This window comes from Pelobates fuscus, chromosome 13 (genome assembly GCF_036172605.1).
Source record: "Pelobates fuscus isolate aPelFus1 chromosome 13, aPelFus1.pri, whole genome shotgun sequence".
In the NCBI taxonomy this organism is placed as follows: domain Eukaryota; kingdom Metazoa; phylum Chordata; class Amphibia; order Anura; family Pelobatidae; genus Pelobates; species Pelobates fuscus.
In genome coordinates, this window is record NC_086329.1 from 93551649 (window position 1) to 93575817 (window position 24169).

Sequence of the window (24169 nt, forward strand, 5' to 3'; positions counted from 1 at the left end):
TCACAAAATTATTGTATCCCAATATGATGAACTTTTAGACATGTCAGGTCTTATGAATTAACCTTCTGCATTTTAATATTTTATGACACGTTATATAATTAGTATACAGAGGAAGCAAGCTTTGTTTAACAATTATTTTGGTAGTTTGTATTAATAATCAGTTTAATAAATAAATCCCTTTCTGGCAAAAGGCAAAATCCTCACTAGCTGCTGTCTGGGGTTAGTCCAACTAGACAGGTATGTGCAACTTGCCCTTTATTGACATGCCGCCTAGAGCGCCCGCTGACAGCGGTATTGCGTCACGGCGCCCTTTCCCTTAGTTAAGATGGCGGCGTGCCGCGTATTCTATGTATAGGCAGTGAAGCCGAGCCGCGCAGAGGAAGTTCCCAGGTGTCAGTTCGCTTGCCCGGTCTGTAAAGATGGCGGCTCTCAGAGCTCTGGGCAGGCTGCGGGCACCTTCAGAGCTTCTCGCCGGCCGGTGGTCGAGGTTGGCACAGCCTGCTCGGTAAGTTAGCGGTGTGAGCAGTCACTGGGCTCGAGATCCGTCCTGTTACCCGGAGGGGATCTCATTCCATGGCTGGGTGTCCAGACCGGAGTGACCAATGTCAGCATTCACAGAGGGTACATGGGGGTTATGGTACATGAGAATAGCTCATGGTGAACAGGATATACACACTCTATACCCCGGGTAACCGGCCTGTCTACATGTACTGTATATACACTTTATACCCCGGGTAACCAGCCTGTCTACATGTACTGTATATACACTTTATACCCCGGGTAACCGGCCTGTCTACATGTATTGTATATACACTTTATACCCCGGGTAACCTGCCTGTCTACATGTACTGTATATACACTTTATACCCCGGGTAACCAGCCTGTCTACATGTACTGGATATACACTTTATACCCCGGGTAACCAGCCTGTCTACATGTACTGGATATACACTTTATACCCCGGGTAACCGGCCTGTCTACATGTACTGTATATACACTTTATACCCCGGGTAACCGGCCTGTCTACATGTACTGTATATACACTTTATACCCCTGGTAATCGGCCTGTCTACATGTACTGTATATACACTTTATACCCCGGGTAACCGGCCTGTCTACATGTACTGTATATACACTTTATACCCCGGGTAACCTGCCTGTCTACATGTACTGTATATACACTTTATACCCCGGGTAACCAGCCTGTCTACATGTACTGGATATACACTTTATACCCCGGGTAACCAGCCTGTCTACATGTACTGGATATACACTTTATACCCCGGGTAACCAGCCTGTCTACATGTACTGGATATACACTTTATACCCCGGGTAACCAGCCTGTCTACATGTACTGTATATACACTTTATACCCCGGGTAACCAGCCTGTCTAAATGTACTGTATATACACTCTATACCCCGGGTAACCGGCCTGTCTACATGTACTGTATATACACTTTATACCCCGGGTAACCTGCCTGTCTACATGTACTGTATATACACTCTATACCCCGGGTAACCAGCCTGTCTACATGTACTGTATATACACTTTATACCCCGGGTAACCGGCCTGTCTACATGTACTGTATATACACTTTATACCCCTGGTAATCGGCCTGTCTACATGTACTGTATATACACTTTATACCCCGGGTAACCGGCCTGTCTACATGTACTGTATATACACTTTATACCCCGGGTAACCTGCCTGTCTACATGTACTGTATATACACTTTATACCCCGGGTAACCAGCCTGTCTACATGTACTGGATATACACTTTATACCCCGGGTAACCAGCCTGTCTACATGTACTGGATATACACTTTATACCCCGGGTAACCAGCCTGTCTACATGTACTGGATATACACTTTATACCCCGGGTAACCAGCCTGTCTACATGTACTGTATATACACTTTATACCCCGGGTAACCAGCCTGTCTAAATGTACTGTATATACACTCTATACCCCGGGTAACCGGCCTGTCTACATGTACTGTATATACACTTTATACCCCGGGTAACCTGCCTGTCTACATGTACTGTATATACACTCTATACCCCGGGTAACCAGCCTGTCTACATGTACTGTATATACACTTTATACCCCGGGTAACCGGCCTGTCTACATGTACTGTATATACACTTTATACCCCTGGTAATCGGCCTGTCTACATGTACTGTATATACACTTTATACCCCGGGTAACCGGCCTGTCTACATGTACTGTATATACACTTTATACCCCGGGTAACCGGCCTGTCTACATGTACTGTATATACACTTTATACCCCTGGTAATCGGCCTGTCTACATGTACTGTATATACACTTTATACCCCGGGTAACCGGCCTGTCTACATGTACTGTATATACACTTTATACCCCTGGTAATCGGCCTGTCTACATGTACTGTATATACACTTTATACCCCTGGTAATCGGCCTGTCTACATGTACTGTATACACACTTTTTATACCCCGGGTAACCAGCCTGTCTACATGTACTGTATATACACTTTATACCCCGGGTAATCGGCCTGTCTACATGTACTGTATATACACTTTATACCCCGGGTAATCGGCCTGTCTACATGTACTGTATATACACTTTATACCCCGGGTAATCGGCCTGTCTACATGTACTGTATATACACTTTATACCCCGGGTAATCGGCCTGTCTACATGTACTGTATATACACTTTATACCCCGGGTAACCAGCCTGTCTACATGTACTGTATATACACTTTATACCCCGGGTAACCAGCCTGTCTACATGTACTGTATATACACTTTATACCCCGGGTAACCAGCCTGTCTACATGTACTGTATATACACTTTATACCCCGGGTAACCAGCCTGTCTACATGTACTGTATATACACTTTATACCCCGGGTAACCAGCCTGTCTACATGTACTGTATATACACTTTATACCCCGGGTAACCGGCCTGTCTACATGTACTGTATATACACTTTATACCCCGGATAACCGGCCTGTCTACATGTACTGTATACACACTTTATACTTGGTAACCGGCCTGTCTACATGTACTGTATATATACTTTATACTGGGTAACCGGCCTGTCTACATGTACTGTATATACACTTTATACCCCGGATAACCGGCCTGTCTACATGTACTGTATACACACTTTATACTTGGTAACCGGCCTGTCTACATGTACTGTATATACACTTTATACTGGGTAACCAGCCTGTCTACATGTACTGTATATACACTTTATACCCCGGATAACCGGCCTGTCTACATGTACTGTATATACACTTTATACTTGGTAACCGGCCTGTCTACATGTACTGTATATACACTTTATACCCCGGGTAACCAGCCTGTCTACATGTACTGTATATACACTTTATACTGGGTAACCGGCCTGTCTACATGTACTGTATATACACTTTACAAAGTGTACAGGAGCACCATACTGAATGTTGTAAATTACTGCTTAAGCACCTGTGTGGGCAACCACTTGCCTTATTACGAACCAGTTCGCAATATGCACTTATATTGTGAAACAATAAAAAATATTCAAAACAAACTGTACAGGAGGTAACGTCATTTAGCGTGTATAGGTTGATGCAGACTACCTTGTCACATGCATAGAATGTGGCAATGAGTAAATTAGACGGTAATTAATAAAATGTTCTGCTGGCGCGTAACATTGCGTGAGGCTGAAAATGGGGGTTCTATTGGAGGGTGACCCTGCACAAGGCTCAAAATGAGTGGATTCTGCAGGAGGGGGATCACAGCATGAGGCGCAAAATAGGAGAGGTGGTGTGCTGAAGGGTGAACCTGCGCCAGGCACCGATATATATGTACACACACACACACCCTTTTTCCAAAAACAAGACCTTATTTTCGGGGGATGCTCGTAATATAAGATATTACTGTCTCATCCCTAGATATTTGCCAGCCAGTCTGTATCTCATAGTAAGAATAGTGATAGGAAATTATTAAATGAAAGTATGTATAAAGCGCTACGGAATCTGTTGACGCTATATAAATGACATAATAATAATAATAAGCTCTACCCCGAAAATAAGACCTTGTCGCTAGTTCGCTAATCTATGTTCGGGGAATTTTCCCCAAACATAGATTTGCGGGGTTCAATTAGTGAGTTAACTAATTTATGTTCGGGGAAACTACCTCTAACATTCACGGGATTCAATTCGCGAGTAAGCTAATCTATATTTGGGAACGTTTCTTCAAACGTAGATTTGCGTGATTCCATACCCTAGTGAACTGGTCTATGTTCGGAGGAATGACCCTGAACATAGACCTACTTTTTAACACATGCTTGCAACTGTTTTCCCCCGAATAAGACATCCTCCGAAAATAAGCCCTAGTGGCCTATTTTTCGTGGGAATAATTTTATATAAGCCCCGTTCTTCTTTTCAGGGAAAGATTGTGTGTGTGTGTGTATATATATATATATATATATATATATATATATATATAACCTTTTAAGTTAAAAAAAATAAATAATAATAAATCTTTCAAAAACGGGTTGATTAATATTCTGATCATAAATTTGTTGACATTGGCCGATGCATTTAATTCTTTCACCTTTTTATATACTTCATTACTGTACTTCAACTTCTTTTCTGAAAAAAAAATTCTGGAGTGCTTACCATCACTATCATCATTTTAATTGAGTATGCTTAGGAGCAGGGTGTATACAAATCGATTTAAAAAGGGGAAAAAAAATATTAATATTTATCTTAAATGCTTTTGGAGGTAAAAAAATCCATCTAAAGATAGTTTTCTATAGAAGTCAAATTATAGTCCAAAGTAGGGATAGACCAATATTGTGTTTTTGTTGTTTTTTTTTTTTTAGAGCTGATATCGATAATCTGTGAACTTTTAGGCCCATAGTCGATAACTTGCCAATACCAATATACTGTACATGTACTGTTTTGGAAAACAATAAAAATTTCTACACATCAGTTTACTGAACATGTTTATTTAATATTTTAGCCAAAAAAAAAATTTAAGTGGTAAATGTACAAAATGTAAATGCCAGTCAGATTGTTTTGAAGAATATTTAGTGTTCCTCTCCCTTCCCTGTCCCTTAATGTACCTCTCCCATCCCTTAGTGGTCCTCTCCCCTCCCCGCTTTTCCTTCCTGTCCTTTAGTGTGTCGTCCCCCTCCACTCTTTAGTCGTCCTCTCCCCCTCCCTGGTGTGCCTCATTAGAGTGGCAGAGCGCAGCTGACTCTCAGTGAGCACTTCCTGTCAGTCCGGCCAGGTACAGGAAACTGAATACCTTCTGCTGAACCGATTATCGGTCTATCCCTAGTCCAAAGGTTATTCAGTGTGAAAAATGGATTAGGTATGTAGCATGAAGCTGTATATTCATGCAGTATTTTCATTTTTGGTAAAATAATTCCATTAAAGGACCACTATAAGCACCCAGACCACTTCTGCTTAATGAAGTGGTCTGGGTGCCAGGTCCAGCTAGGGTTAACCCATTTTTTTATAAACATAGCAGTTTCAAAGAAACTGCTATGTTTATAAATGGGTTAATCCTGCTCTCAAAGCCTCTAGTGGCTGTCTCATTGACAGCCGCTAGAGGCGCTTGCGTGATTCTCACTGTGAAAATCACAGTGAGAGCACGCAAGCGTTCATAGTAAAGCATTGATAATGCTTTCCTATGAGACCGGCTAAATGCGCGCGCAGCTCTTGCCGCGCGTGCGCATTCAGCTGAATGGGAGGAGAGGAGGAGGATTGGAGGAGAAGAGCTCCCCGCCCGGCCCTGGAGAAAGGTAAGTTTTAACCCCTTTCCTCTCCCCATAGCCTGGCGGGAGGGGGTTCCTGAGGGTGGGGGCACTATAGTGCCAGGAAAACGAGTATGTTTTCCTGGCACTATAGTGGTCCTTTAATCACAGTTTTTTGTTTTTTTAAGCACATCCTAAAATATTTTATTTTGCTATCAGAGATGGGAAACCACTTTTGCCAGGGTCAGTACTCCATTAGTCAAACTGGCTAGTGTCAATTCTGTGCATATTCATTTCAGATGGTCATTCAGTGGCTGAACAAGCTTAGCTGAACGCTCTGCCCATTAATGACCGGTGAATCGCATCTGGCTTCTGCAGCTTTGTAGAAGCAAATACATGAACTTATCTGCTATATAATGTTATTGGTTTAGTTAAATACAACAATTTAAGTTGTTTCTCAAGTACGAGTGATTAACCTATCAAATTGGAGGTAGTTCACCTTGCAGTAATTTTATTATCTCTCTATTTCTAATGGTATATAATTAAATACATTCTTATGATTGTTAAACTAATTAGAAAAGTTTATTGTTGTGAATATGAAACCTTCATCTGGTTGCAGATATTACAATTATTACAACTATTAATAATGCTTACGAGTCTTTATTGGGTCTTCCTACACAAATTTCAGGACAATTGGCAGATGCCATTTTCTGCTTGCAATATCGTATCGTTCAAATGTAAACACAGCAGACTGCCTGGAGAGATACACGCATGCAATCTATTGGCAATAAAAGCTTTGCCTAGGCCCACATTATAAGTGTACAAGTCTGCTAGCCTAGGCCTAAAAGTTAATTTGGGGGTTGTCTTATCTGATGATTATAGGCCTGAATGTATATGACACCTCTGAATATTGGTAGTCCGATTGAATGACTTGTATGCCAGCATATATGATAGTTGGACCTGCTACATCTTTACTGCCTCCAACTCCAGTAACTCAATAATTGCTTCTGACTGCTTTGTGGAGGGTGAGACTTGCACATACAGGATGCTTTATTTATATCTTTCTTTACAGTGGAAAACAATGGCAGCCAGATGTGGAATGGGCAGAGCAGTATGCTGGAGCTGTTATGTATCCCGATGCCGTGACCAAGAAGTGGGTCCCGGCACCTTGGAATGGTGAGACTTAATGGTCACTTGGCCATAATCTGTGTTCACACTGTGTACTTGTGGCTTTCACACAATTAAATGTGCTGTGACACATGTCTAAATCATGTTTTATTTGGGCAATAATTTACTTTCAGAGTATAACCGTATTCTGTTCTCTACTAATGTTCGTTCAGTGTCTCCTTTTGCACTAACACCTCCTTCTTATGCCATGTCTCAGTTGGAGTACCCCAAGGATCTGTTCTTGGTCCCCTTATGTTCTTTATACTGCCTCTCCTGGAAAACTCTAACTCATTTGGATTCCGCTACCATCTGTATGCCGACGACACAAAGATATATCGCTCCACCCCTGATCTCTCCCCCGCGGTTCTACGGGGATGTCCTCCCACTTTCTGAAACTCAATCTCTAAAACTGAGCTTTTTATTTTCCCCCTCATAATGCTGATCCTCCTCCTTCGCTTTCCCTGCAAGTCGATGGTGCTTGCATCAGTCCATTCTTGCACGCTCGTTGTCTTGGTGTTATCTTTGATCCTGGCCTCACCTTTGCACCTCATATTCAGAATGTTGCTAAAACCTGTCGATGCCACCTTAATAACATCATCCGCTTCCGCCCCTTTCTCACACAAGATGCTGCCCAGGAGCTTGTTCATGCTCTGGTAATCTCTTGCATGGATTACTGTAGTTCTCTCCTAGTTAGTCTGCCAAGAAGCCAAACTGCCCCACTATAAAATGCCAGGCCGATTAAAATAAATAAATAAATAAATAAATTGAAAATTCTTTCTTTCTCCGCCGTTGCGACTCCCTCGTCCCTTTGTTGATCCTTAAACCGGCTGCAACTTTTCTCTACAAACTTACCTGTGTACCGAACCGGACTCGTAAACGACTACCTCCTTCTCCTTCCTCGACCACGGCTAGCCCTTGACTCCTCTCGACCTCTCTCCACGGAACCTCTCCGGAAGGCACTCTGGAACCAACTTCAACTCCTCTGGAAGCTAAGTTAACTCGCTGTATTATACGAACTTTCCCTGACTACTGAGCTCAAGCTCAGCCTGCTCACACATGCTCCTATCGTTATAGGAGTAATTCCTAATCATTTACCTTTCTACCTCCATATGAGATGTTTTCTATCAATTAAGCTAAAACGAATCTCTGCAAGTTAAATCTACATTGCTTCCTTCATATTATTGCTTCAATTCAATTGTATAAATTAATCTAAGAATCCACTCAACAAACTTGAACCATTTAAAGATACAGTACCTGTGTTTCTTCAATCAAATATATTAAAGACACAGTATCAGTTAACTCCCTGGTGAACTGTCATCTCTTTATTTCCTCAACTCCTCACATTCACATCTAATTAATCAGAAATCTGCAGTTGAGCTCCTTCAAACTCTGTGAACGTGACAACTCTTTCCTAGACTTAAATTGTTTAAGAAGTCCCTCAAAACACACCTGTTCAGAAATGCTTATGGACTCCCAGAGTAACTTATCTATACTTATCCATATCTCTCATAAAGAGCCACTCTCACCTCCAACTCTGCTACTTTTCCACATTGTTTGTTGGCGGTCACCCCTGCTTTCCTGTGTGTATTCATACCCCACCTCCTCTTGACTGTAGGCTCGTTTGAGCAGGGCCCTCATCTACCTATTGTTCCTGTGTCGCTGTGTAATTGTCTCATTTATTGTAAATTCCCCCCCTTTCATAATATTGTATAGCGCTGAGGAATTAGTTGACGCTATATAAATACCAATAATACTATAAAATTATTTCAGAGCTGCTAGCCTTCTCATTGGAAAACGCTAAGCCACTATAAGCTGGCAAGTGGTTTGTGATTTTAAATGTTTTATTCTCACAGATAAGGATCCACCAGTGGAAAAGAATGTTTCAAACCTCACCATCAATTTTGGGCCCCAGCATCCTGCAGCCCACGGGGTCTTGCGGCTTGTCATGGAGCTCAGTGGGGAATCTGTAAAGCGCTGTGATCCACACATCGGACTGTTGCACAGAGGCACTGAAAAGCTAATTGAATATAAGACCTACCTCCAGGTAACAACTCTACGGAGTCTCCACACCATACCTTCCCATGATTGTTCAGTAAAAACTTCAGATTTCTTTTTGTATCTTCGTTTTTTTTGACTTGCAGACCCATTATATCATTGCACAACCCTGTTTTCCTTTCAGGAATTGTGCTACACTATGACAAAATAATGTTGTTTTCCTGGCACCTAAAGACTGACTCCTTGGCTGTGACTTGGTTAGCGTGAGTGAAGTGTTCTGCATTATCCATCCAAAGCTTTAAACTTTGGCTGATAATGATGGGCTAGAGGCGGATTAGCTTGGAGTTTAAAGGGACACTATAGTCACCAGAACAACTACAGCTTTATGCAGGCAATGTAATGTAAACGCTGTATTTTCAGATAAAGTAGAGTGTTTACATTGATAGGAATACCTCCAGTGGCCAGAGGGACTTCATGTATGACCCTAAAAAGGCCATGTACACGTCAGACGTATTAAAATACGTCTGACATGTGCAGGAGAGAGAAGGCACTGTGTACGCGCCTTCTCTCTCCTGCCTGTCAGCAGAGGAGAGGGGCGGGCAAAGACCGCGAGCTGAGCTGTCCTTCAGCTCAGCTCGCGGCCGCACACACTGCGCACATGTGCGGTAGTGCGCTCAGGACTTCATAGGGAGGCATAAATGCCTCCCTATGAAGTATGTGCGGCGAAACTGCGCATGCGCACAAGGGAGCAATAACGCTTCCGAATGAAAGCGTCTGATTGCTCCCTGCTCGCGCCCGCCTATTTAGTCATTTTGACAAAATAGGGGGCACGGTTTCACAAGGCTCCCGGCGCTAGAACGAGGTGAGTAAAAAGGGATGCCTGGAGTGTCCCCTTAAGCCTAACATTGAAGTCCAAGGCTGGACAAATAGTACAAAACTTTTCAAAACAAACTTGAATGGCATCCTTTTTAGAACTCCATGACATTGTTGAATTGCAAGACCTTTCTTAGATCATATACCGAGGATCAGTATTATGTTTTGTCAGGATCCTATGTTTTTCTGTTTCGTTTTTTTATGCTTGTCTTCCATTTCATAATTTTAGAGATTTGTTCTTATTTATACTGATCACAACAAAAACAGTGTATTTTAATAGAATGGGATGATCTTGCTAATAGATACAGTGGGTTTCTGATGTAGGGATATGACTTTATATTTTTTAAAAGTGGTAGGTGCCATTAATACGTTTATGAATACCTGAAAAATTTATGCTACCCTCCTCTGGAGAACTCTGAAGGGCTCGTCCCAGACACAAGTAGGCAGTCCCTGTCACAAAAATGAGGGGACTATTAGATCTATAATGATGAAAGTTGAGGTTTTGATATATTTTAAAGATGAGTGTTTACGCCGAGGGTAAAGGATTCTTGGAAGGTCACACATGATGTCCTTTGAAGATGCTGACAATAGATATTAGAATGCAAGAACTGGTTGTACAGCAGTTATGGATAGTATACATTGAATGGCATATCTAATTATTATTTTGTGTATATATTTCTCCAGGCTTTGCCATATTTTGACCGTTTGGATTATGTTTCTATGATGTGCAACGAGCAAGCCTTTTCTCTGGCTGTAGAAAAACTTCTGAATATCCGTCCTCCACTCCGAGCCCAGTGGATCAGAGGTAAAGCTCCATATAATTGCTGTGCTTGTAAGCCTTCTTACAAATTAGTACATAGGGGCTCACATGCCACAGTGGTAACTGGCAGTCTATAAGCATATTTAACTTGCCACCATTAAAGGTACACTCCAAGCACCATGACGCTTGCTACCCGCTGTTGTGGTTATGGTGGCAGGATTGCCCTAGTGCCTTTCAAGGGTAAGCAAAAAAGGAATTTCCAGGCACTCTGAGTTTTAAAGCCGCAGGCAGATTTTAATGAAACAAAAAAAGCAGCAACGTTTTGACCTTCTAAGAGGTCTTTTTTAAGCTTGATTTTAATGAAACAAAAAAGACCTCATAGCTTGAAAAAGACCTCATAGAAGGTCGAAACGTTGCTGCTTTTTTTTGTTTTATTGAAATCTGCCTGCGGCTTTAAAACTCTGCCTGGAAATTCCTTTTTTATGTAACGTGTTTAAATTGCTGGTCCTGTTCCAGAGCACCAGTGGCTGCTGGGATTGAGTGCAGTTCCTACAATTATCTTAACAATTTCAAGGGTAAGTAGTCAAACCACTTGCTAACAGATTGGCAACTACATAAGGTCCAAATCAGCACGGAGCTAAACTGGTGATGCAGGATATAGAATACTCAGATGACGCTCTCTCAATCAGCATAACAGGGCTCACTGAATCTCGTAGGAGATTCTGTCCCCAGCAATCCATAGATAGTTTGTCAAACCCTTCTTAAATGCTTTGAGTACTTACTCAGAGATGGTGTCATGGCACTCCTGGTACCTTAACTACTATGGTATCCTGTTTAACCAGTTTCCATTAAATTGTTTTTGGCCAACTATCAAAATACAGATACTTTGCGTCAAATAACAGTCGGGTATTTACATTCCAGCTAAAATGCTTAAAGCTGGCCAGTGAGTAGTGATGCTCTGGTGTGTGGTTATTTTCTTTTTGTTTTGACAATGATGTGAATGATTGTCTATTAACCTTTATATCTAACTTTAAACTGTTAACTGAGTAAAAAGCAAGTATCCATCTGTCCCATTTGTACTTGTAATTCATTTGTTGAGTGCCTTTCTTTTCAGTGCTTTTTGGGGAACTGACCCGCATTATGAATCATATTATGGCTGTCGCTTGTCACGCTTTGGATGTTGGAGCTATGACCCCTTTCTTCTGGCTGTTTGAGGAGAGAGAAAAGGTTAGTGTCCCATCTTACTTACAAAAATATTATATCTTTAGCATTTTTGGTTTTCGATATTTCTTAGCCGTTTGTGTGTTATAAGCATATTATATTTTCTTTTGTTTGTTTCCTTTGTTGTTGATTTTAAAGTATGTGTATCCAATCAGTTTATGTTGATACTAGGTGATTCTGGAAAACATTTGCCAATTTTAAGTTTTATGTAGCTGATATCTGTGGCCATTGGGAGTGCGGATAAACCAGGTGCTTTCAGAAAATCTAAGCATCCCTGGGATCTTAAAGGGGCAGTCTGGGATTTTGAGAGCTGTACACAAGCTGAGAGGCTCCTCAGAACTGTAAAGGTAAAACAAAAGAACGAGGTTCCACGGGTGTAGAAATCTGCTGTCACATTTTACCCTACATGGGACCAATGCTGGGAATAGTTTATACATTGCAACAAACTTACTTTCCTGGGAGTTTTATTGGAAAGAGCGATCGTGTGTTTCAATCTCCTTCTCATACACGTAGACATAGGGGTTTCCTAACCTTGTTGTGTCATTACATTTTTTTTTTTTTTGAAATTCTTTATTTTTACGTGCATAGTGATAACAAACACGCCGGCCCTACCACAACAGCAGGTGCCAGCCATTAAACGACCAGGGTTACATCTGCACATTTTTTGTTGTAAGTGTCATGCTCGATTCAGGGTTAAACTGCAGCTTATGTCAGTGTAACAGACAAAATAAAGCGTTGATGATCTGGACAGATACTGACATTGAGATTAAGTAGTTAAACAATACAAGTACTTGGATTTTTAAACTGAAAAATGAAAAATAACTAGCTGTACAACATTAGCAGGTAGAGACATAGGAGAGACAGATTCGGAGTACTGCAATTATGCACACAATAGCATGGGGTTTTCAGCGTTATGTTTTTTACCTGACTACAGGAGAGACAAAGCAGTGAGTTAACCTGTGATGCACTCTACACTAGCCCCTTTCTAGGCACTGGAATGTCACAAGCTAATATTCGGTTAAGCTCGTAATGTGTACTAAACTGTGCATGTTTATTTACGTCCGATGTTCCAGGCTGCACTATATATAACCGAAGCTGTTTAGCTAGATGGCAGGCATAGCTCTAGTCTGGCTAGGTATAGATTAAATGATTATGTTAGCCTCAGCGTATAAATCCATCCCATGCAGAACATGCGTATTAAGTTTGCATCGCTAGATAATGCTACTTTCGTTCAATGAAGTTAAGTAACAAGCTTATGGACTAAAAAATTATAAGATTATTATGGGGGGGTGGGAAACATCATGCCACCGGTGCTGTTGACGAGAGGACGGGGAGATCGGCCGCCACTCCCCTGTTCCCGCGCCTGTAGGCCGCATTCCTGCATCCTTGAATTTTGTAAGCCGATTCTCCCGAGACGGATATCTCCGTGTTCAGTGGGGCATACCGAGCTCAGGCAGGTTTGTCTCGGGGTGATGGGAGTCATTTTTGCTTGTATTTTGGCAGTTTTTAAGATGTAGCTGCAGGAGCTCTGCAGCCATGCGTGTGATCAGGATGCTGGTCAGGCTCTGCCCCCCGTTGTATCATTACATTTTTAAGGTTAAAATGTCTTGTAAATGTATTAAAGTGATTTCTATTGTACGTAAAAAATAATTTGTACATTTTTATTTTATTTTTAATTTTTTTATTTTTAGTTGTTTGAGTTTTACGAGCGAGTTTCTGGAGCCAGAATGCATGCAGCTTATGTACGTCCAGGAGGAGTCCATCAGGTAAGCCGGTGTGCCAGTAGAAATATGATAAAGAATCAGACATTATATTAAATAATAAATCTGGATTGACTGTCAGCCACATAAAGCGAGATATTAAAAGTAAATGTAGTTTACCTTCAATACCAATAACATTACTTGATGTTATCTAAACATAGGGATCTCTCATCTAGAAGTATTAATGTGTTCACATTCTTTCTCTTCTGTCTCTTTCTACTCTAAGTGATAACCTAATAAATGTGGTATTGTAACACATTGCAATGACCTGAAATTCCTTCTCTTACATTTAGCTTTTTCCATTACACACACATCGTTTCCCATCATATGTCTGTCATCTACCCACCTTTACTGTTGGCCTTTCTGTTATTTTCTTGTTTTTTAAGAACATTGCATACAGCTTTTACTACAAGCTCAGCGTTTTCTACTAATTGTAGCATTTGGTTGATTTCAGGACATGCCTCTTGGTTTGATGGATGATATCTATGAATTCATTAAGAACTTTTCCATCCGAATTGATGAACTTGAGGAGGTAAGTCCTGAGCTGTTGGATGACTGTGACAGCTCTATTTGGCTCAGAAACTGTTAACAAAAAAAAGTAGCCATCTGTCAAAGGAAGTTTTCTGCAAGAATAATGCTGCTGTAAGTGTCCATTTTTTACAATGTCTGCTGCGTCAAGGATCCATTTCATTAATTTCTTGTGTGATTTGCAGATGCTGACCAACAATAGGATTTGGAAAAACCGTACTGTGGATATTGGGGTGGTCACGGCTGAGGATGCCTTGAACTATGGATTTAGGTAAAATTGATACATGTTCTTATTGAAATGCTGATGCAAATCTTAGAGGCCAAATGCAGCATATTAACCCCTTAAGGATAATGGCACGCCAGATATGTCAATGAATATAGAGGGAATTGTTAAACTCCTGACTCTTCAAAGACCAACGCGGCACCATACCGTCATTGCAATTAATGCATAGAGTTAAAGCATTAACGAAGGTTTAACTTCAAACTTTAGAAGGAGGTGCCCAATCGCTGTGCTTAGGGACAAGGTCCGAGGCTTCTATCAGGCTGAGAGAGTAGGCTCCACCAAGGTACTTTTTTTTTTTTTTTTTTTTTTTTTACTTTAGATTTTTAAATGGGGAGCTGGTGATAGACTGAGACGGTCAGCTGACACCATCATCAGCACCTGGTCCAAGGCTTACTTATTAAAGCCACAGACCAAGAATGAATGACCTGGGCAGATCGATTAAGCGCAGTCTTTATTAATGGTTTAACCCCTTATGCTAATATGGTGTATGGGACCTCCTCGACCCATAAGTTAATTACACTAAAATTGTTATGGTATCTGGAGTATTTCTTATTTTATTTTTAATTATTTATTTTTTGTGTTGGCTTAATGCCTTATTATTTTCTTAATTTACACCCTTTAGTACTCATGAGAAATTGGCCTAAGTTGTTTAACCTTGTTCAGCATTTATGGGATTAAAACTCATGTCCTTAAATGGACATTATAGTCACCAAAACAACGTTAACTTAATGAAGCAGTTTTGGTGTATAGATCATGCCACTGAAGTTTCACTGATCAATTCTCTGTCATTTACGAGTTAAATCACTTGTTTCTGTTTATGCAGCCCTAGCCTCAGCTCCCCTGGCTGTGAGACTGCAGGGACATGATCTATACACTAAAACGGCTTCATTAAGCAAAAGTTGTTTTGTTTTGGTGACTATTGTGTCCCTTTAATTGTAACATTTGATGTTCCTTGAATTATAACTGTGGTATAGCATGTCTTCCATCAGCTAATGTATCATACACCATGTGTCTGGAACTGGATCATTTCCTCAATCCCAAGCCACCTCAGAGTGTGCCACAAACACATTGACTTAATGGCTGTAAGTAGCTTGAATGCGGCATAAACAAAAACCAAAGTTTTTTGAATCCATCGTCAGGTGACCAAAAGTTACATAGGAAGCAGGAAGTGCCTCTAGTGGCTGTCTGATTGCCACTTGAGGCAGTCTAAGTCCTGCAAGGTAATGATTGCAGTTTCTCTAAAACATTAGAGCATTTATTTTGGTTGCAGGATTAAGTAGGAAAGGGACATTGCACCCAGACCACTTGAATGGGCTGAAGTGGTCTGGGCGCATATAGTGTCCGTTTATGTGTTGGCATGGAAATTGGGATTCTGGAAACCTTTAGAACACTAATCTATAAAGGAGTATTTAATAATTTCAATGGCCATTTTATGGTATGTCCGGAACTATACAAAGACCATAAATGATTCTAATGGTTTTAGCACCTTTTCAGAGAACTTAAACAAATCACGTCTGCCAAACTCAGGTGTTTGGTCAAAGAATGTGTTAGAATTCCTCCTGTTCTATTGGTTCTTTTTAACCTGATATGCGAAGTGAGGTTCTAACGTGTCCCTCTGTCTCGTGTCAGTGGAGTGATGCTTCGTGGATCTGGAATCCAATGGGATTTAAGGAAGTCACAGCCTTACGATGTGTATGATCAGGTGGAGTTTGATGTACCGATTGGCTCTCGCGGTGACTGCTATGACAGGTATGTCTTCTTCATGTAGTAAGAGTACATTGAAGGTTGTGGAATGGTGTATCTGTAAATTGTACCTGAATTGCCTATATGGAGAGAACAATGTGTTGTGTGTAATGTAGAAATGATTTATCATGCTAAACCCTGCAACGCAAACACTTTCTAAAAACAGCACTCTTTTATATTGTAGTGTTAAAACTACAGGGACAATGCACCCATTACTAGCCACTACACCCCCAGAAAGTCTATGGCTTTGTCGCCAGGGGTGCATTTCTACTCACCAGGGATACATTTTAACTCTTTTTAGTAGTAATTGGAAACTTTGAGTTTGAATTTTGCAATTCCCCCTATTTTTTCAGGAGGTACCATTCCAATCTTGAATGTCCACTGACATGTAAAATATGACATATTTGGGTATGTAGATCGTTCAAATTTCCCAACACCATCTGTCTTTATTAAGTATTGGGAACATACAGAAATGACTGCTGTTTAGCTTGCACAGTTGAGAAGCTCGTAACTGCCCGCTCTGTGCTTATGTGTTAAACCTCAGATATATAGATGTGGGAGAGACCATATCCTGTATGCTGTGTTTGTCTGGTTTTGACCCTTTCATTGTCAGACATGAACTGTTTCCATCAGTCAGTGAGTTAAAGAAAATAAATCCCTTTTTAGATTTTGTAAATGTATATAAAATATTTGTCTGTCGCACGCTGTCTGAACGGTCCTTTTCTTCTCTCCACTATTCCACATTCCACTGCCCGATTTTATTTATTTATTTTTTTAAATCACATTTTAATAGATGAACTCCCAGTGAACATATGCCTGCATTTAATTATACATTTTCATTGGGTGTATATCTAAAAATGGTTGGCAAAGGCTGCAGATCTCTTGTCTGCAGCTTTTGCAAGCACTTCCCTTAGTTTCCAGCCCAGACTTTCTCTGGCTGTCCAATTACAGACTTCACAATGCAGCTTTTTTTTTTAATTAAAATTTAGAACAGGTTCAGACCTGTTTGTAGCCTTAATTCCAAAATCAAGGCATTGTTAAAGGGACACTATAGTCACCAGAACAACTATAGCCTATTGAATTTGTTCTGGTGAGTAGAATCATTACCTTCAGGCTTTTTGCTGTAAACACGGTCTTTTTATAGAAAATGCAGTGTTTACATTACAGCCTAGTGATAACTTCACTGGCCACTCCTCAGATGGCTGTTAGAGATCCTTCCTGGGTCATGGCTGCCTAAAATGCATCCAAACATACAGTATCTCCTCCCTCTGCATGCAGACACTGAACTTTCCTCAGAGATTCATTGATTAAATTAATCTCTATGAGGAGATGCTGATTGGCCAGAGCTGTGTTTGAATCGTGCTGGCTCTGCCCTTGATCTGCCTCTTTGTCATCCTATGGGGAAGCATTGTGATTGGATTAGGCTACCACTTCTGCTGATGTCAGCAGGCAGCGGGTAGGTCTAAAGAAAACCGAGCCAGAGTTAGCAACTCCAGACTTGAATACAAGTAAGATTTTGCTATTTTTAGGTAGACATAAGGGGGGACCAGGGGGGCTACATGTTTGTGTTCCTGACCCTATAGTGATCCTTTAACTTGCATGATCAGTGACCAGATTTTGCAGTCCAAATGGCCCTGTACGCCGCAGGGTGGTTTTTCCCATTTGGTACAGACTTTGGTTCAGACTCGAGTAAATTACGATGGTCATTGTGGAAAACTGAAAGTAGACTTGCCAAATTTTGTGTTTTTTTTGCTCTTCTTGACCAATAAAGTTTTCATAGATTCCCATAGAGAATCATTATGTACTTGAAGCACAGGAGCAGCGCTCATCCCGTCAAAAGCTTCTCATAGCGATGGAATGAATCAAATTTTTTCCCTTTCAGCAGCATTTAATGTTTGTCGTCACAATGGAAGTACTTCTGTTTGCTGTCAGACCGTCTCTATGGGTTGGTTTACTCCTTCAATGAAATCATTGCACTCTTTACAAAATGGCTTTGCTTTCATTAAAAGGACTAAAGGGACAGGGCCACTGCACCCAGACCAACGTGCCTTTTATTGGTCCTCCTTATTTTTCTTCTAAATCTATATTTAAAAACTATGCAATCTGGGCGGGGCCTGACAGCCAACATGGCAGGACGTGCTCTATGAGAGCTCCAGCAAAAACGGGCAGAAACTTGGCAATCCCGGCTACATTAACAATGCCAGCACCACACGGGATCCAAAAACAAGTGCAGGACCTTACCGGGAACAGAATGACACCCGACTTGCACCGCGTCACACTGCGAGCACAAGCTCCGACCATGCGGCCTAAACTGGAGCGGAGCCCGAGGCCTGGGGGAGGCGGCCGATCCCCCGGCATAGGACCTGCTCCCAAGCGCAACCTGACGACTGCCCCGCTGCCCCCCCCTCTGGACCGGCGGGGGATATCCCGGTCCTCGCAGGGGACGATTACCCCCCCTACACAGCTCCAAAAAGCGACGAAACATGAGGCTAAACAGGACTACAAGGGTCCAGTCAAGATGGCGGCCAAAGCACGAACGGCGCCAAAACGCTCCCTCACTAAGCCACCTGAAAGCATCTGGGAATTTCTTGAACGGCTCAGCAATCACTTATGGACCAAACTCCATATCAGAGGCCGGTCCCTCCACTTAGCAATATGTGCACTGGCGGCATGGATACAACCAGCGACCCGGCGCCAATTAGTCAGATACTTACCTACAGCCACCGGAGCGGTCTCAGGTCAGAAACAGAATCGGGGACCGAAGCGGCGAGAGCGGACGACATATCCCTCCGAAACTAGCAGACGGTCCTACGACTACCAGACCGACACAATCGAACCCGCCCGACACACTCCCCACTCAGAGGAATCTGACCCTTCCGACCACCAAAGCGCAACCTGGCATATGAAGACCCGCACGGCAACCCGGAGAACGGTACAGCCTCACACCACCAAACCTGTCCTGCTCCAATGCCCCCCGCGACACCCCATCAAGACCGACTGGCCACAGCATATTGCCGAGCGGATTCTTGCTGCCGGGCGGCGGGCCTCAAGGACTGGCGTAGGTTGAGGGCCTAAGGCGGACTGGCTGCATGTATCCCATACCTACCTGTCATTTTGCAGGGATACCTGTTGCTCCTACCTACAAGGTGGTCGTGAGCACCACTGGACTGCCGAGGACTCTGTTTCTTTTTCTTTTTGTTTTGCAAAGTACCTAAATCACTCACTGAGGTGCTCCTCACCCGACTACTCAAGTACCAGCCTTACTCACCTCAGCCTTAGCAGAGTGAAGCAGGTACCAGTGGACTGTTGAACTCCTCCTGTTATACTTCTCCTGGTTAGCTTAATTCACTTGCATCTTCAGATATTAATGCCGAATATGGCAATGTAGTCAGTAAGCCAAGCATATATTGTTTTACTTGCTAATTAGACCTCCTTGGACTTCCTTTGCTACCCTGATGGTACCGAAGGGTCGGGGCCTACCCGACCTGAACAGCAAGCTTAACCCCTTAAGGACACAAGACGGACATATTCCGTCATGATTCCCTTTTATTCCAGAAGTTGTGTCCTTAAGGGGTTAATGCCTAAATATCATTGTTATTGTTTCACTACTCACCCCACAATCTGCCAGGCAGCTTGCCTACACTTTGTTACTAATGACAATGACTCCTACCACGCTTAGCTAGGCATATTACCTGCTGAATACTCTTAACCTGCTTCCACACTCACATATGTTTCACTCACGTAATGCTTGGGTTATGCTTAACTTTAACGCTCACAGTATGCCCCTAGCCCATAATTAATCCCAGGGGAATATCCCCCCAACGCATAGCCTGTAGCTTGCTGCCAACTGTATTTAACTTGTGGAAAGCTTAAATATTATAACCGGGACGTCTCATCTCCCCTTGTGTATGTAGGTGGCTTGTTTAGCGACATTTACACGTGAGAACTGCCTTGTTAACAGCTACTCTTATAGCACACATATAGTGTTAACTGTTAAGAATTGTATTATATCCATAATAGCATGATATCACATACGGTGCCTCCACTTACGTTAAGAGACGACAACAAAACTTTATTGCAAAGCTATGTTTTTTCATGATGTCCACCATACATTTATAATTACTAACGGCTCCAAGCGACAACCATGCAGCTTATAATGTCAATCTTTATTATCTGTTTATCTTGTTCACTTAACCCTAAAAATGTGCACTGCCTTCCATGCCATAATGCTATTTCTCTCTGTATGTCATCTGGTTTGCTCCAGCTATTGTGGCAGAACAAACTTGCCTGTTAATTATTTGCACAAATAAAATAAAGAATTAAAAAAAAAAAAAAAACTATGCAATCTGCAGAAAAATGACTTTTGATTGTTTAATACAGTACAGAAAGAACTTGCACTACCTGTACATTAGGCATACATGTTGATATAGTATTTTTATTTTTTTCTGTGAGAGTTCCCCTGCGTCTTATAAACTTTCACAATCTCCGCTCTGTGGTTGTGCTCTCACTGAACCTTGTTTTATGTTCTGTTTATTCTGCACCAGGTACCTTTGTCGGGTTGAAGAGATGCGCCAGTCTCTTCGTATTATCCTTCAGTCTCTCAACAAGATGCCAGAGGGAGAGATAAAGGTAGATGATGCCAAAGTGTCGCCACCAAAGAGGTCAGAGATGAAGGTGAGACTTAACGTATTACGATATATTACGATATCTTGCACTCGCTGCTTTTGTCAGTGTCCTCATACTTCCCATGTTTTCTACCTTGAAATGATGGGTGATTTGTTGCTGTCACCTGCTGCTAATAAGATTCAATTCCTCTCTGCAGAGATCCATGGAATCCTTGATACATCACTTTAAACTTTACACAGAGGGCTACCAGGTGCCGCCAGGAGCCACCTACTCCGCAATAGAAGCTCCAAAGGTAAGGAAGCTACAAAACACAATTGCTCTACTATATAAGCAGTCATGAAGCATGAAAAGCGTTTTGGTTTTTGTTTTTCCACTGAGCTAACAAAGATATACCTAGCACTTCACAGCTTACATTTTAAACCATAGCTTACAGACAAAGAGGAGGTACTGTCTGTGCAAAAGGTATACAAATATTAAATGCACACATTGGGATATGATGTTCCTGTTACATTAAAGGTAATATGCAGGATAAATTAAAAATAGATGCATATATTATAAATATATATATATATATTTTTTTTATTAGTTTGCTTTGAATTCTTAATGTTGAAACCTTCTTATTTCTCCCCAGGGCGAGTTTGGTGTTTACCTTGTGTCTGACGGCAGCAGCCGACCTTACAGATGTAAAATTAAAGCCCCTGGATTTGCTCACTTGGTAAGAAATTGATCAAATTAAATGTATATGCTTCTCACCCTGAACCAATGTGTACTCAACAGTTCCTTTATTGCCACACAAGTGTTTTACAACCAATATTGTATGGCAGAGTTACTGTAAATTAATTGCTGCTGTATTTTACATCTAATGAAACTGCATTCTGTTTCTGTGTAAAATGAATTAATTTCTCCTGAAATGTCGGTGTATTTGTGGCATTTAAAGGAGACTAAACTTCAAACCCCCAATTGACTCTGACGTCACTCTTTAATTCTGCGTGAAGATATACTCAGCAGAGCATTAATAATTTTATTTCGGTCCTGCCAGGTGGAATTCTCTCTGTAGTAATCCCATTTAAATGCTCTTTTGCCTGCTTGACTGGATTTTTCTTTGGTGTCTTATTTCTGGAGGGCATAAAAGAGAAATCCTCAAAATGTAATGGGAATGATAAACTGTACATTTTTGCACATGTGAGAGTGTTTTCCAATTATTGTGCCCATGGGCAGTCCTGATTGGCAGATATTCTTCAAACTGGGTGCAACGGGTACACAATCTGTGAGCCATTTTTCAGTTCGTTTCTGTAAATCTTATTAGATTATAGATACACTTGGAATTTTCTACAATGTATGTTCAACCAGAAGCTCTCAGTTCATTACCAGTACTCTACCAGGTCAAGGTTTAAATTGTGCAGGAGTATCGGCAGATTACTTCTATAAGGCAGCTACATGATCTTGGGTAAAATACAATCCACCGTCTAGATGGCTAGTGACAAGATTTTGGCAGAGCAGTCTTGTTCTCTATTCTATTGACAATATAAAAGACTTGTTTTTGAAGTAGTATTGTTTCTCGTCCTCTCATTGCTGCGTCAAATATCACATGTGATGCTGCCATGAGTATCCAGGAAAATATAAATTTGATTCTATATTTACATCATTTTCTTTTTTTCTGCCTGTATCACATGATCCCTCCCTCCTGGTTAATGACTTTAAGAACTTTATAATAAGACGGTGGGCTAGATTGCGTGTGGATAAGTAGTTGAGGCGACGTTGTGCCCGAGGGCATTCCCTCCACTCCCCGCCGTCCATGGGTCCACTTACCCGGCGTCGGTGGTGCAGGAGTCATGGTTCGGGCTGCTTGTTGCCACTTCATGATTGTGTCCCAGAAGCGGTTCAGTATCGCCTCTAGCTCTAGCTTCTGTTAGGGGTGCTTTCCTTGGCATTTGTGCCGAGTGTGTGCTCGCCATGTGAGTCGCTTCGCCGGCCGCCATTTTAGTTGCACTCTGTAAGGGTCTGCAGCCTTGCAGTTCAGGGTCAGGCTTGTGCTGCTTGCTATTTGAGTTGCGTGTGGACCGGGATGACCCCCACCGGTCCAGAGGGGGGGGGGGGTGGAGGCGAGTGTGCATAGGGGGCTGTACTCGGCTTTACCATCCAGGAGATCGGCCGCCTCTCCCTGGCTCGGTCGCGTAAAGGCCCCATGTGCTGTTGGTCGGGTTCCTGGGCAGTGTAAATCTTGTTTGTAGGTTCATTCGATGCCCCTTGGGTCCCTTGACTCGTTGTGTGCCCTCCGGCTCAGAATCGTGTCTGTTTTCGGGGTATTTATCCCCAGTTTTGTCGCTTTGTGCAGGAGCTGATTCACAGCACGTCTGTCCTGCTTGGCAGTTAGGCTCCGCCCCCCAATATAAACTTTTTTAATCTTTACATTTACGACGGTAAAGGCTAAATTAATCTGTTTAACTTGTATCCGGGTTGGTTAGGTTTGGGTTAACAATCATATGTGATGCTGCAGGAAAATTGGAAGAAAAATGAAAGGTGGAATACATTTTCTATGAAATGCTTTATTTTCGATTAGTTCTGCGTCCTCTAGGATGGCCACTGCAGGGGAGGCGAGCAGATTCTGCATGGGTCAGCACCCACGTGATGCTTTCTATGTCATTACTGCACTGCATAGTGATTTTAGCACTATAAGCTCTGGAATACAGGTTTGTGATCCTGACCTTATATGAAAAACAAAAACCACAGATTCCCAACTATGTGTTGGATTTTTAAAGAGGCAAAATTGTATAAGCGGTCTGCCCAAATGCAAAGACTATCTTGTATCTTAGTGGGGGGTTTTTTCTAATTATTTTAACACTTTTTTTCTCTGTCTTAGGCCGGCCTGGATAAGATGTCACAGGGTCACATGCTTGCTGATGTTGTAGCAATTATAGGTAAGTATTCCTGAATGACGGGCTGTAGGGGTTTACTGATGTAAAGTGTTTCTCAAATGCTATCATGGTGCATATTTCCCATAGGAACTCAGGATATCGTCTTTGGAGAAGTGGATCGATAAGCTTGCCTGGAACCTTGGAAAAGTTGAAGATGCGGTTAAAGGCTTTGCCTCCATCCATTTAAATGCGTGTTTTGATGCGACTCCACCATCCACAGTAAACTCAGCCTGTCTGTGTGTTTATTTAAATATATAATTCCACGCTTTGTGCGAAGAATAAATGCTCTGATTTGTCTACGAAACATTGCCTCTAGCTTTTTTATAAAATACATCTATATTAACCCATCTATGTATCCGGCACGCTAGCAAAATTGAGTGACGAAAAAGTATGGGATCCTTCCTACAGGGATCTCTCCGTAGCAGTGCTATGCAGAAGAAGTACATGCTGGGAGAATTTAGGATGTCGTTCTGTTCTGATGCCTATGCTCTAACTAAACCCAGCATGCTGGCAGCTTTAGAAAGTATCCTCTGAGCCAAAAGCTGTACAAAGGC

At 41.9% G+C, this 24169-nt stretch overlaps 1 protein-coding gene across 1 annotated transcript; it reads left to right on the forward strand.

Annotated features, from left to right (window-relative positions):
- Positions 1 to 376: 376 nt before the first annotated feature.
- Positions 377 to 23919, forward strand: NDUFS2 (NADH:ubiquinone oxidoreductase core subunit S2). The gene is made up of 14 exons (XM_063440016.1): positions 377 to 505; positions 6817 to 6920; positions 8765 to 8955; positions 10464 to 10584; positions 11654 to 11766; positions 13452 to 13526; positions 13975 to 14052; positions 14234 to 14319; positions 15961 to 16080; positions 20619 to 20748; positions 20897 to 20992; positions 21332 to 21415; positions 23561 to 23618; positions 23703 to 23919. The coding sequence occupies exons 1-14, from the start codon at positions 420 to 422 to the stop codon at positions 23738 to 23740; spliced, it is 1380 nt and encodes a 459-aa protein (XP_063296086.1). The 5' UTR covers positions 377 to 419; the 3' UTR covers positions 23741 to 23919.
- The last annotated feature ends 250 nt before the right edge of the window (positions 23920 to 24169 follow it).

Excerpts from the sequence above, each read along its gene's own strand:
- NDUFS2 (XM_063440016.1), top strand. The coding sequence starts at position 420 with ATGGCGGCTCTCAGAGCTCTGGGCAGGCTGCGGGCACCTTCAGAGCTT. Across the intron at positions 10,585-11,653 it reads CCGAGCCCAGTGGATCAGAG|TGCTTTTTGGGGAACTGACC; the intron begins GTAAAGCTCCAT and ends CTTTCTTTTCAG. Across the intron at positions 14,053-14,233 it reads GAATTGATGAACTTGAGGAG|ATGCTGACCAACAATAGGAT; the intron begins GTAAGTCCTGAG and ends TGTGATTTGCAG.